At 38.5% G+C, this 13,037-nt stretch overlaps 1 protein-coding gene across 1 annotated transcript in view; it reads right to left on the reverse strand.

Annotated features, from left to right (window-relative positions):
• The window catches only part of NUP155 (nucleoporin 155), a 57,862-nt gene that overhangs the window by 29,779 nt on the left and 15,046 nt on the right, over window positions 1-13,037 (reverse strand). The window contains exons 10-15 of the mRNA XM_075540951.1: window positions 12,452-12,549; window positions 11,836-11,988; window positions 9,109-9,209; window positions 6,736-6,906; window positions 4,826-4,936; window positions 430-524 (exon numbers count right to left, since the gene is read on the reverse strand). Of these exons, the coding sequence (XP_075397066.1) occupies window positions 430-524; window positions 4,826-4,936; window positions 6,736-6,906; window positions 9,109-9,209; window positions 11,836-11,988; window positions 12,452-12,549 (729 nt within the window). The remainder of the gene's footprint in view (window positions 1-429; window positions 525-4,825; window positions 4,937-6,735; window positions 6,907-9,108; window positions 9,210-11,835; window positions 11,989-12,451; window positions 12,550-13,037) is intronic.

Below are 13,037 nucleotides of genomic sequence, written 5' to 3' on the forward strand. Positions count from 1 at the left end.
CATGTAACCCACTCCAGTTCTTAAAGCGATTCACAACTCTTTGTTACCAATCAATGATCCACCAAATGCAGAAATGATACTGTGTTTGAGAAAGCAGAAATGAGCAGACAGATGGTAGCAAAGCCAGAGAAAAGCATAAAAAGGTAGCTGGACAGAAGAAGCTGCAGAGACTCCAGACAAAGCGTATTAATACCAGTTTACATGAATGCGGACTTTTCCAGCAACACTGCAATGTTCTGAATTTTACCATTTTGCAAACAAATGTTAAGAATTTGCCTATCCACTCAATATTTTATGTCTTGAAAAAGGGCTCTAATTACCATATACCAAACATAAAACATACTACCATTCCGCTGTATATCATGCATGGCAACCTAATCTTGTGATTACTAATGCCACCATTTTTGAAGAGGGAAAACTGACACGTACCTGAAGAAAGCTCGAGTAGCCCAGGCAGATACTTCTCGATCACAAGCAGAAGTGGAGCAAGCAAGGATGAGGCAAGTCGCACAAGCCTGGTCTTCCTGTGGGAACAAAGGACAAACTCCCTTTAAATATTAACACAAACAGCTGGAATAAAAACTGCTAGTTTACAATCCATTGCTGTCAGCTGAACCCAACCTATGGGGACCCTATGTGGGATAGAGTATAACTGCCCCTTTGAGCAAATGGCTGCATCTTTCTCCGAGTAGCTAGTGAGTATGAGCTCCTGGCCCTGCTGATAGCAGATATTAAAGGATGTGCTCTAGTTTCAGAAACCACAATTCAAATGCAGTTCCTTCCACAGGAGCCCTGGTGGCACAGTGGGTTATGCAGTGGACTGTTGAAGGAAAGGTCAGCAGTTGGACTCGGCAGCCACTCTGCAGGAGAAAGAAGAGGCTTTCTCCATAAAGTTACTCTCTCCTTAGGAGAAGTAACCTCACATCGGGAAGGGGAGCTGGACAATGACTAGGGAACCTGGGCGACCAGATTTTGTTTCTAGGTAGACCCTACAAATGTTTCTACCCAACCCTTGGTGAACCATGCCATGGACTAAATTGTACAGGCAACATGGCATAAAGGAGAGCTTACACCAGGATTAACACAGGGCTCCATTTGAATGAACTACAGCCTGCCCTGAAGTTGCTTACACCCTTGGACTGAGGACTGAGGTATTCAGATGGGAAAGGAAGCAGAGTGCCGACAAGATGGGTTTTGATCTGTTGGTTAGGGAATTGCACAAGAAGAACTGATCCAGGCAGGTTCCCTCAGGCACCAAGCCCCATACTTAGGGTAGACAGAGCTCAAAAGAATGAGAGATCAAACTGTGCGGGACAACAACTCACGGACTGTGGTGCAAGGCGGATGTGTACTCACAGAGACTCCTTGCACTGACAGTGTCCATACAGAGTGCTGGGTCACTGGGAAAACTGATGTCAAATGCAACTGCCTTATACCCCAAGGGGATAATTGACAATGTTGTACCTTGTATTTATTTAGGTTTGTTTTTTGTTTGAACTGTCTTATATTTAATCAACGTTACAAAGTGCCCACTCTGCATGCCATCTCACAACGCCCCCCACCCCCCTTATTTAGGCTTTTATTTTCCTGTCTTTACCTTGTTTGGGGGAGGGGGAGGGGGGGAGGGTTCCTCTCTCTGAATGTTTACTTGCCGGTTGGTTTGTTGCTGGTGCTAATGTAGTTGGTCCTATGGAGATTCAATTTTGTCATAAGACTACCCCCAAAGTAAACCTCAGTCTTGCATAGTCCATGGACAAGCAGATGGATTCTGGACTCCTACATAAGTTTAGCCCCAACTTCATGAAATGGTCACTGAAGATAAGAGTGCTACAGCAAAGTGCTGTGAAGAGAGCAGATGGCGCCCAGCAATCAATCAGAACAGTGTCTGGGTCTTTGAGGCCGGCATTCAAACAGCAGCCATAAAAGCAAGGAGTCAACTAAGTCCACATGGAACAAGCACACCAGCTTGTGTGACCCAAAGATGACAATAACAAAATTCAAATATGACAAACGGAAAAGTATCAGAGCTAAAATTGTGAACACCCAATTTGTGGAAGGCTGTGGAGGACAAGAGGACCCCTAAGCCCATCTGCAGAGTATCTAATCAGATTAAGCCCGACAGATCCCCTCTAGCCACAGGCAAAGGTGTGGAACTGCCTTACTATCAAACATAGATCTATGTGTCTATATTAATAGGTTAAGTATTAAGGTAGCGGAAGGACCTTGGGCCTCTACTCAAACACTCCCTCAATGCATGAATACTTTCTTTTATTAAATTGGAACTCTATGGTGCTCACTCTCCTGAAACAACTGCTGAAGCCAAAGTGGGTGAACAAGTAAATGTGGTGAAGAAAGCTGGTGGTGCCCGGCTATCAAAAGAGATACTGTCTGGGGTCTTAAAGGCTTGAAGGTAAACAAGCGGCCAACTAGCTCAGAAGCAATAAAGCCCACATGGAAGAAGCACACCAGCCAGTGAGATTACGAGGTGCCAAAGGGACCAGGTATAAGGCATCATACAAAAAAAAATATGTGTGTATATGTATATATGTGTGTGTGTGTATATATATATATATATATATATATATATATATATATATATATATATATATATATATATATATATACACACACACCATATTGAATTAAGGGGGAAGTGCAGAGTGGAGACCCAAGACCCAAGTGTCGGCCAATGGAGATCCCCTCATAGAGGGGTTTAGGAGAGGAGATGGGTCAGTCAGGGTGCGAGGTAGTACCGATGAAGAACACAGCTTTCCCCCAGATCCTGGATGCTCCCTCCCCCCAACTACCATGATCCGAATTCTACCTTGCAGGGCTGGATAGGGCAGAGGGTGTACTCTGGTACATATGAGGGCTGGAGGCACAGGGAATCCAGGGTGGATGATACCTTCAGGACCAAGGGTGAGAGGGGCGATGCTGGGAGAGTGGAGGGTGAGTGGGTTGGAAAGGGGGAACTGATTACAAGGATCCACATGTGACCTCCTCCCTGGGAGACGGATGGCAGAGAAGGGGGGGATAGGGAGACTCCGGATAGGGCAAGATATGACAAAATAACGATGTATAAATTAACAAGGGCACATGAGGTAGTGGGGAGCGGGGAGGGAGGGGGAAAAAAAAAGAGGACCTGATGCAAAGGGCTTAAATGGAGAGCGAATGCTTTGAGAATGATTGGGGCAGGGAATGTATGGATGTGCTTTATACAATTGATGTATGTATATGTATGGATTGTGATAAGAGTTGTATGAGCCCTTAATAAAACGTAAAAAAAAAAAAGAAAATGATGAGGGCAAAGAATGTACAGATGTGCTTTATACAATTGATGTATGCATATGTATGGACTGTGATAAGAGTTGTATGAGCCCCTAGTAAAATGTTTAAAAAAACAAAAACATAAGATCATTGTAATCCTGATTATACTGGATAGAACTTGATACTTGGCCAGTTGACCTCCCTCTAGACCAAATATGAATTCATTCTAGGTGTAAAGATCTCTTGCTTGTTCCATGACCAAAATTCCTTCCCTGGATTTTAAAATATTTATAGAGTTTCTTTTCTTTCTTGCAAATTGCTGGTATTTTTATCTATTACTATTGTTTTATCCCTACCACCTCATTTCATTTGTTCTTTATTGTTTTTGTTTAGTTATCAGCTGGTGAAGGACAGAAAGAGTTGGATGCAGAGATAATAACTGATGCAAGGGTTTGGGGGTGCAGGGGTGGGTATGGGGGAAACGGGGAGGGTAAGGGAATTTGGGGAATAAACAATGAAAGTGGGAGGGAGCACTATCACTGAATATGATTATATGCTCATTTTAAAAGTGATTTAATCTGGGGAGAAAAAAGAAAATGTTATGAAATTGAATGTGGTAATAACTGTACAATTGAATTATATGCTGTGAATTATAATTGAAAAAAAAAAAGCAGAAACGGACAGGGGTAGTTCTACCCAGTCCTATAGGGTCACTGAGTCAAAATTGACTCGATGGCAGTGAATGAATTTCCTTCCATTGTTCCTACAGTCTAGAAAATAACTGTAATTACAGGCAACATTTAATGAGCGCACATATATAAAAATTAATCCTACCACCAGCTATTAATATTTAATGCATATTTGAATACGGGAAACCCGAAGCCAAGAGAATTCAAGTAACTAGCAACCTGGTGGTGGAGCTGGCATTTTTAATACAAGTAGTTTTTTTCCCAAAGTCTGTATATTTATTTCAGTTTGACAGTCTTGGTTTTAAATTAAGCATCTCCAATGTGTCAATATTGTCTCAAGCTCATCCCTAAGTTCCATTAAGGAAAACAAAAAGACTTGTCTACAAGTAAAGTTGCTCCGCTGGCACACTATGGTTAAGAGCTCAGCTGCTGGTGGGCCAGGGCTTCAAAGCGCACCCTCCAGGTCCCACCACAGAAGGACGATGGGGCAGTGTGCTTCCGTACAGTCACAGCCTTGGCCCAATGCTACACTGTCCCACAAGGTCGCTATACGGCAGAACTGATTCGACATCTTGTGGTTTTCATGAAAATGCATTTACCATATAACGGGAACATTGGACTCAGCTTACACTTTAATGATAAGGATTTAGCAACAACAGAGAATAATCTGAGTTTACTATAAATCTTATAATAATATAGATAGGCATTAATCTTGCTCCTAGATGACAGCACACATAGCAATACAGATGAAAATAACAAGACTGGTCAGAATACCTATTTGTAGTATTTTGGCACAAATTTACTTAAAATTTAACTATCATTCCTATCCTTTGTTAAACATCCCATTTTTAAAAAGTATAAATAATTACCTGATACAATTTAAAGAATCTTTCAATCTCTTCTCCATCTCCACCCACATTACTCACAAGAAGATGTCTCAGTTGATCTACAGGTCTAAGTTTATGGAACATAAGACTCCCCTAAAAGAATTTAAGAAGAACATAAATAATATTTACCAAACTTAACTGGTAGCTACGGACTACAGTACTTTAATAGAATCAGAAAAACAAAAAGAACTTACAGAATACAAAGTAAACTGGACAAAAATATCAACTACATTCCAACTCTTAGCCTACAATAGATCTACACATCACCAGAAAAAAAATTAGTAAGACAACACTGTAATCCCCCTTCCTACAAAAAAAGGGGAGAAAAGTGGCTGACTTTATCACACACAGCACATGCCATAAAACTTCATACTGCGCATGGAAATAACGCAAATAAATAGGTCAGTAGGAAAAAAAGAGAATTAAGTCTGATTCAATTTAAATCCTGGAATTCTGTAAATGATGAGACAGCTCTCAAACCAGAATTTTTAGGTTACTTATTAATCATGTTGGCACAATGTATAGCAAATTAGAAAAAGTGAAACTGGATCCATGGTCATACCATGCATCAAGATAAATTCCTCCAATTTATAGGTCAATATAAAACCCAAAAATTCTACTAGGAACTACAGGTAGATTTTTGTTAACCCAAGAATGTTTATATTATAAATTATGACATAAATCCCAAAGGACAAGTGATAATTATTTATAAAATTTTTTAACTAGAAAAAAAATTTCACACAAAGTCAAAGGACAAACCAAGAAAAAGTATTTGTGGCTAAAATCACAAAATTTGTGGTTAAAAGTACCCTTTTTTAATAAATGAGCTTGTATAAATGAAAACAGAAATGACAAGTAACATGGGAAAATAGAACTAGATAGTTCAGAGAAACAGATATTTCAAAAACCAAACAAAAAACCCCAGATATTTTAAAAGATAGTCCATCTCACTCTTCATAAGCTAACACAGCATACTGTGTGCTAGAGGTGTGAGGAAATAAGACACTTTCCACACAGGAATGCAAAATTGATCAACATCATAAATATACCTTTGACCTACCAGAGGCATTTCGTTCATCGATTTTATGGAAACATATGCAACATAAATATACACAGAGACTTGAACCATTATTTTTCTATTTAAATATGGCACATTACCACCACCAAGATATTTAAGCATTCCAAAGTAATTTGCTGTGGAATAGGCAGCAAACTTTAATAGTGCCCACAGTATACTACTAGTTATATAAACATATTTGCTTTGTCTATAATCCAAAACAGAGCTTTGGAAGGATGCCTCCCCTGCAGGCGGAACCCACACTGACCCTTGTACAAATGTGCTTAACACAAGGGATGAATGCATGGACTGTGATAAATGCTGTAAGAGCCTCCAATGAAAGTACTTAAAAATAAAAAGGTGTAGCACAATGCTAATAACTGCTAGATTTAGGTATTGGGTAAACAGATGTTTTAGAAGACGAATACTTTAAAATCATACTCTCTAGTTTGGAGAATTTCACTGTTTACACACCTAGATTTGCCCTCCTGCACTACAATTCAGAAAGTAAATAGTGAGAAAAGGCTTTAGAATAGTGTGGGTACTCCAATTATTTAATTTCATTGCTTTTCAGGAATAAAATTTATCTCACAGTATTTTTGTGTTCTTGAACATAAAAGCCAGAAATGGTGGGAAACGTATACACGTTTAAAGAGCAAGTTCTGTCTGAAATATTTTGGTATTTACACAGTCCTCCCAAGAACTGAGTAAGAGGAACATCAATAAAAACTTAAATAGCTGATTGATTCTATTACGTGACGCCCGCTCAGCACTTGAAGAAATCATTACCAATCACCTCTCTGTTTGTGTCCCAATCTTAACAACACATGCACACCTGCGCAGAGAGCAGAACAAACTTCTTGGGAGGCAACATGTGCTGCTGGACAACAACTGGTGAGTCCGTTATTGGGATCAGATCCTTATTTAATGGTGTAATTATCTTGTCCACTTTCACTTCATCGATTGCAGACAGAGCCCAGGAATGACCATCAACTCGGGTTGTCATCTGTATTAAAGAAGAAAAAGAACAAGCAAGCTTTTAATACATTTTATTTAAGTTACGTGCAGTGAAAACATTCCCAGGGGTGGGGGCTGGGAGGACAAATACAGATCTAATCACTTAATAACTGGCCAGTTCTCTTAGGGGATTTTACACTTATAAATTATATTTTACTATTGGAAGACAAAAACAAAAGTTTCTCAAAATAAATTGAATACACTATTTCCACAAACACCAAACTCCCTGCCATTGACCCCTTAGGAGAGGCTGGACCTGCCTGCGGGTTTCCGAAACTGTGAGTCTGCTGGAGGGCAGAGAACCTGATATTCTTCCGGCACAGTACACACTTTCCCCTAGGATCCCAATTCGTCCTATGACCAAAGACTGGCTACTCTTGCGATCTTTCCAGAAAAGGTTAATTTACACTAGTAGGTTTATTAATAATATTTACTGACATAGATTTTTTTCTTTTCTGAGGTTATAATTGCTTTCTAAGCTAGGAGACTTGGTGTTAAAAAGTATGTGTGTTCTAAAACATCTGTATACCCAATACCTAAATTCACCAATTGTTAGCATTCTACATCTGGTTTTTTTTAAGTTCTTTTATTGGAGGTTCTTATAGCTTATCACAATCCACTGTGCCAAGCACATTTGTACATATGTTGCTATTGTCATTTTCAAAGCATTTTCCACTTGAGCCCTTGATATCAGCTCATATCTCCCCTCCCTCCCTCAACCCTCCCTCACTCATGAGCCCTTGATAAATTATAGATTACGTATTTTCATATCTTACATCTTGTCTCCCTTCACCCACTTTTCTGTTGTTCATCCCCCTTATCCTCCTGGTATCTCTACGCTCATTATTGGTTCTGAGGGGTTTATTTGTCCTGGAGTCCCTGTGTTGCGGAATTTTATTTGTAGCAGTGTCCATATTCTGGTCTAGTCAGATTTATAAGGTGGAATTGAGGTCAGGATAGCAATGAACGCATGAAGCACATCACTGCAAGGGAAGAACTGGAGGAAATTCTGCTAAGCAAAGTAAGCCAAACACAAAAAGACAAATACAACATGAATCCACAGAGATAAGCTTTAAAAATGGGCCTAGGGGCAAGCTAATATGTACATACATTCCTGAGGTTAAGGCCCAGGTACTATGATAGGGGCCAAACGCAATCCAGGGATACATATGGCAGCCAACTAAATAAGAGGAGGAAAGAGGGGTGGGGGAGACATGGGTCGGGGGGCAGCAGGGCACTAACCCATCCAAGGGGAGGGTACTGTTTATATATACCTCCACAGGAGAGGGAGAGATCAGGTGAGCCAAGACGGGAATACAACACACGGGCATGTAGCAGGGAACCAATAGAGAGATCTGTGGGGTCAGCCCCAATCTCAACTATGTGGACCTCCCTGACCCTCAGCCCCCGCAACCCCAACCCCGATTAGAGCACACAGAAGAAACAAAGAAGGAAGGAGAGTGAGTAGAACACTTCCTGGCCCACCAAGCCCCGAGAACGGTATTCCTGCTCAGAGCTGACAAGGCCCAGAGAGGACCATAGGGCCAGCTCCATCACAAGAGGCGACATCCCTCACCTGCTTTATCTTTATATACAATAAAGTTAGATTATAGACATCATGATGCTTCACACCTAAATAAAAAGCTCACACATTGTATTTGTTTTTATAAAAAGTCCTCATTTGTTTGAGATACAGCTTAAACACTACACCAATAAAGTGGCATGTTGAGTTATTGCTTTTAGAATATAACAACCTTGTACGTATATTTGTTTGCATATGTACATTTAGAGAAGAAAGATGGGAAAAGATCTGTACTTCCCGAATGTGGAATTCAATTTACTCTTTACTTTTGTATGTCTGAAAATATTTATAACTAAAAAAAAAAAGCTTTAAAATTTAAATAAAACTATTATATATCCATATGGACATACACACGCACACACTTTTTCAGATACATTATAGAAAACACATGGTTCCAAAAATTTTCTAAAAATGCTTTTAGTATTACCACCATGTTTTCTATTGCCTGACAACAGGGAGAAAAAATTAAAAATAGAATTCTTTTCATTACAATTTTTAATTACATAAGAGTATTAGAAGCAAATAATAAATGACATGGCTCTTTAACATTAGCCTTCATTTAAAATTATACCCAAAAAAAATTCCCCTACAATTCAAAAGATAACCTACTTGTGTTTCCATCAGTGGTTTCTGGAAAGGGAATATATCATGGTTGATACACCACAAAATATCATTATCTTCATTTTCCGAGGCTGTCATCAAAAGAACGCCTAAAAGTTTAACACAAAATCTTGTAAACGATATAAAACAATATCTTCATAATATAAACTTTAATACACAGCCACACATACCAACTGAATAGCAACTAAAAACAAAACACAGCTAATCATTATAGGCAATCAAGTATGCATGAATAAACAAACAAAGAAGTTGAGTTTTCCAGTTCTTATGCTATACTTTCTAGGTAAGCATTTCATATTTAAACATTTCTTAAATTGGGGTGGACTTTGCAATCTAGGTTTCATAAATTAATTGATTTTAAAAAAAACCACACAACTTATTAGTACATAAAATAATGTGACTTACAACTAATGGTGTCTAACATTCACTGATGCCATTTATGGACGAGTTATTTCTAATGTATGAATAAAAATGGTGAAGGTGCTCAAGGAATGGCAGCAATAAATCTATTACAAAAGCAAGCATCTCAGCAAACACAGGTATGATTACAGTTTGAATTTGTAACATGCCTTCTATGTGGAAATTCAGTTCCTTTTTATCTTGTGCCCAGTCTTTTATACTACCTTTGTTAAAAGCAATCTTTAACAGATTACATGGGTTTCGGTGATGGGAACATACCAGTAGTTAAGTCCTTAGACCTCTAACTAGCTTACCAAGCAATTGAAAGTAGTTTCCACTGAGAGGGGAGAATATGTTTTCTAAAATTTGGCATGAATGTGTGAGTGGAGTTTGACTGAATTGAGCAAATTAAAACCACAGATACTTCTTCCTCAATACACATCTAGCTTTATAATGTATTTCCCTTCACAAAAGCACAACAAAAATACTTCACAGAGTAAATTTAACGAAAATGTTAAGACCTACATGTTGAAAACTAGAAAATATAATTGAAGAAAATCAGAGTAGGCTTCAACAGATGGAAAGAACACCATGCGTTCATGAATTCAAACACTTAAGGTTAAGTTATCAATAACACTCCATATTAATCTACAGGTTCAACTATCAAAATCCCAGCTGTGTTTTGGACAAAAACTGACAAAATTAACCTAAATTCATGTGGAAATGAAAGTACAGTTAAATATAACCTTGGAGGAAATGAAGAGCAGAGTTGGAAAAATCTCACATTATTTTAAAACTTACTACCAACTTATAGCCATTAAGATCGTGTATTACTGACATATAGATACATAGGTCAATGAACAGAACTGACAGCCCAGGACAATTCATTTTAGACAGGGCACCAAGTCATTTCATAGGCAAGAGTAGTCATTCCAACAGACGGTACTACAACTTGATGCAAAGAGTGAAGTCAGATCATACCTCATATTGCATACAAAAATTAACTAATGAAGGATAAGAGCCCCAAACAAAAACTTTAAAATACACAAAAATTGTAGAGATAAAACGGAATGAATCTTCATGACTTTAGATTAGGCCAGTGTTTCCCAAAGTGGGTGCTGTACCTACTGAGGGGCTCTGGAACCATCCAGGGAGATGCAAAAGCAGATGGCTATATATCCTGGGTTATAATGTGCAAAATATTTAAATTGCCAAGTGGGTGTTGCCTACAGAATAAAGTTAGCTTGCTGACAAAATCAATCAATCAAACAGTGCACCAAAAGGCAGCAATCAAGAGAGTGATGCGATGCAACAACCCAGAGACGGTGACAAAACCATGTGCAAAGCATGTATCCAGTAAGGGCCTTGTGTCTGGAATATACAAAGAATTCTTACAGTAGCTGAATAATGAAAGCACAAATGACCACATTAAAAACTGGGTAAAGAATCAGACTAGCCATTTCTCCAGAAAAATGACCAATTAACTCATGAAACAATGAGCAGCATCATTAGTCATCAAAGAAATGCAAATCAAAACTACAATGAATTTCTACTTTCCACCAGTAGAGTACATCTATCAAAAGACAGATAGATAGCAATCACTGGCCAGGATGTGGCGACACCACAAATCTGCAACACTGCTGGCAGGATATACAATGGCACAGCTACTGTGGAAAACTGTGGTGATAACACACGAGGTTAAAGAGAATTTCCATTGTTCAAACAGTTGTACCCACTGCTAAGTATCTACCCAAGAGAAATGAAAACACACCAAAACAACACTTGTAAATACATTTCACAGCATTATTATTCATAATTGCCAAGTGTAAAAATGATTCAAACATTTACTAACTGATAAATGAATAAACCAAATATTTACAGTGAGTTAACAACCATAAAAAGGAACAAAGTACACATACATGCCACACCAGAAAATATACTCAGTGAAAGAAATCAGTCACAAGAGATTTTGCAGGTAAACAGAGCTAGGCTTACAGGGAGTGACTGGCAGGAGAGACTCTTTTTTGTGGGGGAGGGGTGTTTAAAAATAATTTTTAAAAAAGAGAGCAGCAATCATGACAATGTTTGCCATGGTACCAGAGGAGCTCAAAATCAATTAACAGCAGACGTAACACTGACTTTGACCAGTGAGCTCATACACAAGGCTGAGACTGATAGAATGATGAAATTAAAAGAACTCAAACAGCATTTAAGTATTTAAGCACTACTAAAACTAAAATTGTTATGACTTAATGTCTTATGATTTTATCAATTCTAAGAAACCAATATGAAATCTGATAGTTCTTCAGCACATACCTTTACTATAAAGAGCTTTATGTACTTTTGAAGGCTTTTCCACAGTTGAAGAGGCTGAAAATCCAGGAGGTAAACGAACATGAACCAGTGTCAGGGTATTAGGCCGTGCTAATGGCTGTCTGAACGGACAAGTGCTGAAGTATAACCTTACACCTGATGATGGGGAGAAATATGCATCAGTCACAGAAGATAAGGACCTGTGATACTGAAGACAGGCAACAGAAGTCTGTTATAGCTGTATATCAGGCTGCTGACTGGTTCTGAATCCCCAGAGACTACTAGCTGAAATGAACTTCTAGTAAAATGCCATTCAGAATTTGGTGGTGTATCAACACATTTTAGAAGAACTTGAAAGTACAAACCAAGGATGCCTAGGTGCCAATCTAATAGTGTGACACGTTAGCCACTTCATCTTTCAGACTTGGTTTTATTCTAAAATATTGGAGAGAGAGCCAGAAGAATTTTTAAATTTTCAAAATCCTTAAAATATTTCTGGAATTCTTAATATGGATTAATAATTGATTCAAAAATCTTAATATGGATTTCTACTCAGAGACAAAAAAACAGGATTATCAAAATTTTTAACAGTGATGTCACATAGGTAAATACAACATACCTGCATGTGTGATGGCCAATAACTGACAGTCGAGTGACTCAGAATTTTCAATCACTGCTATTTGAACAATTGGCTTAAAAACAGAACGATCTATGGTCCTAAAAGAAAGCAGGAAGTATTTTTCAAATGTCTACTAAATTTTTTGTTTATTTATTTAAATCATTTTATTGGCGGATCGTACAACTTTTATTACAATCCATACATACATCCATTGTGTCAAACACATTTGTACATTTGTTGCCATCATCATTCTCAAAACATTTGCTTTCTACTTGAGCCCTTTGGTATCAGCTCCTCATTTTACTCCCCACCTCCCCACCCAGCACCATGAATCCTTGATAATTTATAAATTATTTTGTCATGTCTTACACTGTCTGATGTCTCCCTTCACCCACTTTTCTGCTGTCTGTCCCTCAGGGATGGTGTTATATGTAGACCTTGTAACTGGTTCCCCCTTGTGATCTACCCCACCTTACCCTTACTCTCTGGGTATCACTACTCTCATTATTGGTCCTGAGGGGTTTATCTGTCCTGGATTCCCTGTTTCAAATTCTTACCAGTGTACATCCTCTGGTCTACTCAGATT

Source organism: Tenrec ecaudatus, chromosome 2, assembly GCF_050624435.1.
Source record: "Tenrec ecaudatus isolate mTenEca1 chromosome 2, mTenEca1.hap1, whole genome shotgun sequence".
NCBI lineage: Eukaryota > Metazoa > Chordata > Mammalia > Afrosoricida > Tenrecidae > Tenrec > Tenrec ecaudatus.